Source organism: Eimeria necatrix, genomic scaffold, assembly GCF_000499385.1.
Source record: "Eimeria necatrix Houghton genomic scaffold, Enh_scaff1676, whole genome shotgun sequence".
NCBI classification, from domain to species: Eukaryota; Apicomplexa; class Conoidasida; order Eucoccidiorida; family Eimeriidae; genus Eimeria; species Eimeria necatrix.
Genome location: NW_013652359.1, coordinates 1 through 2,500, shown reverse-complemented (window position 1 = coordinate 2,500; position 2,500 = coordinate 1). Strand labels below are relative to the sequence as shown.

General features: G+C 46.4%; 1 protein-coding gene across 1 annotated transcript; it reads right to left on the bottom strand.

Annotated features, from left to right (window-relative positions):
• Positions 1 to 543: 543 nt before the first annotated feature.
• Positions 544 to 2,500, bottom strand: ENH_00019880 (cytochrome c, putative; the record flags this gene model as incomplete). Its single annotated transcript, XM_013579427.1, has 5 exons — positions 544 to 801; positions 1,008 to 1,123; positions 1,325 to 1,433; positions 2,169 to 2,242; positions 2,426 to 2,500. Coding segments are annotated over 5 exons (632 nt in total), but the record flags the coding sequence as incomplete, so codon positions are not given.

Below are 2,500 nucleotides of genomic sequence, written 5' to 3'. Positions count from 1 at the left end.
TTAGATTAGGGTTTAGGGCCGCTGGATTTTCAATAAGTTCAAAGGGCCCCAAGTTTTCTAGTGGCAAAAGTGTCGCAGACAGAGCAGCAGCAGCAGCAGCAGCTCCTGCTGCTGCTGCTGCAGCTGCTGCAGTTGCTGCTCTCACAGCAAGTTGCTGCTGCTGCTGCTGCGACGGCTGCTGCTGCTGCTGCTGCTGTGCTGCCGTTTGGCATATCTTCTCGAATAAAATGGCAGCAACGCAGGGCTCTTCATAAGCACGTCAAAGGGCTGCTGTTGCTGCTGCTGCTGCTGCTGCAGTTATTGTTCCTGCTGCTGCTGCTGCGGCTGCAGTTAGTAGTTATTGCTGCTGCTGCTGCTGCGAGCGCAGCTGCTGCTGCTGCGTTGCTGCTCCTGCAGCTGCCTCAACAGCATTTCACGGATTTACAACTCTTTGGTCTTTAGCTTCAGCAGCAACAACTGTAGCAGCTGCAGCAGCTGCAGCAGCAGCAGCAGCTGCTGCTGCAGCATCTGCTGCATTGTTAAAGTCAACTTCTGCAAACCCTCTCAAGCTTCTGAAACCCTTTCAGGGGGGCCCCCCCCATGAGGGTTTCCTGTGGGGCCCCCCATGGGGCCCCCCGTGGCTGTTGCTGCTCCCCCCGCAGGGTGCAGCTGCTGCTGCTGCTGCTGCTGCTGCTGCTGCTGCTGCTGCTGCTGCTTTGGCTGCTGCTGCAGCTTCAAGCGCACTGAAGAGAGCCCCTCCTTCAGCTCTTTTGCTTTGTCTTCGCAGGCAGCCTTTATGTACCATATCAAGTCCACGCGGTCCTGAAGATAAACCCTAAACCCTAAACCCTAAACCCTAAACCCTAAACTCTAAACCCTAAACAGCAAGCTGGGGCGCACAGACAGAGAGATACAGCTGCCACAGAAAAAGGATTGGGTGAATGTAAACAGGGCACAAGAAATGTGTCTAAATTCCAAACCCCAAACCCTAAACCCTAAACCCTAAACCCTAAACCCTAAACCCTCACCTGCCAGTTGTCCAGGCCCCTGAAATTCATGCTGAGAGGATGCTGCGTAAATTGTCGGGGGTTTTTGAGGTAGCGCATTAGTGTAATATCTGCAGCAGACACCAGCCCCGCAAACCCTAAACCCTAAACCCTAAACCCTAAACCCTAAACCCCAAAGCCCAAAGCCCAAGCCCTAAAACCTAGACGCTAAAACCCAAAGCCCAACCCCTTAACCCCAAACGCTAAACCCCAAAGCTCACAGCCCAAGCCCTAAACCCTAAACCCCAAACCCTAAACCCTAAACCCTAAACCCTAAACCCTAAACCCTAAACCCTAACCTGTCCAAACTATGCCGGAGTCCTTAATGGCTTGAGAAGAATCCATTAAAGAAGTTCGAGGCCCTGACCCCGCCGTGCGTCCGTAGACCCCGTAGAGGCTGGGCCCCAGCTGCGGCGCAAACCCTAAACCCTAAACCCTAAACCCTAAACCCTAAACCCTAAGCCCTAAACCCTGCCGCATACAAAAGAAATAAAAAGGATTCAGAAAATAAGAGAGTACTAAAGACAAAGAGGAGTCAAAGAGACGAGGGAAAAGAAGAAAAGAGATAATTATGAAAGATAAAAAGAAAAAAAAAGAGAAAAAGATAATAAAAGGAGATATTTAAAATAGACAAAAAGATGCAAAAAAAGATAAACAAGAAGAAATAAAAGAAAACGAAAAAAGGACAAAAAAGGTAAAAAGAGATGAAAGAGAAGACAGACGAAAAGAGCAAAAAGGACAAAAAATGAATCAAAAAAGACAAAAAAAGGAAAAAAAGAAAAACGAAAAAAGACAAAAAAAGACAAAAAATGAAATTAAAAAGTACAAGAAGGAAATAAACAAAAAACACAAAAAGAGAGACGCAAAGGAGGCAAAAAGAGACAAAAAAGAATCTAAAAAGATTCAAAAAGTTTGAAAAAAAAAGCCAAAAAGAGCCAAAAAAGAGGCGAGAAAGCGCCAAAAAGAAACTGAAAAAGGAAAACAAAAGCGGAAATGCAGAGGAGACAAAAAGGGGACAAAAAGGGTGCAAAAAGCTGCAGAAAAATCCAAAAAGTTTCAAAAAAAATTGAAAAAATTAAAAAAAAATTAAAAAAAAATTAAAAAAATTTAAAAAAAATTCACCAAAGTGCAGCCAGTCTTCACCGCCTCGTCCTTCTCTATCACGTGGCACTGCGCGCAGTGCTTCTTAAATAACAAACGGCCGCGAACAGGGTCGCCTGCAAAACCCTAAACCCTAAACCCTAAACCCTAAACCCTAAACCCTAAACCCTTAAACCTCAAGATTGAAGGCTGAAGACACACTTTTTGAACAGCAGGAGGCCGCGGGAAGGCTTCCTTGTGAAAACCCTAGGCCGTAAACCCTAAACCCTAAACCCTAAACCCTAAACCCTATAGCTCACCGGCAGGCAACACGAAGTCGTCCGGCACATCATCATCGTTGAACTTCTTCCAGCGAGACATTCTGAGACAGCCCA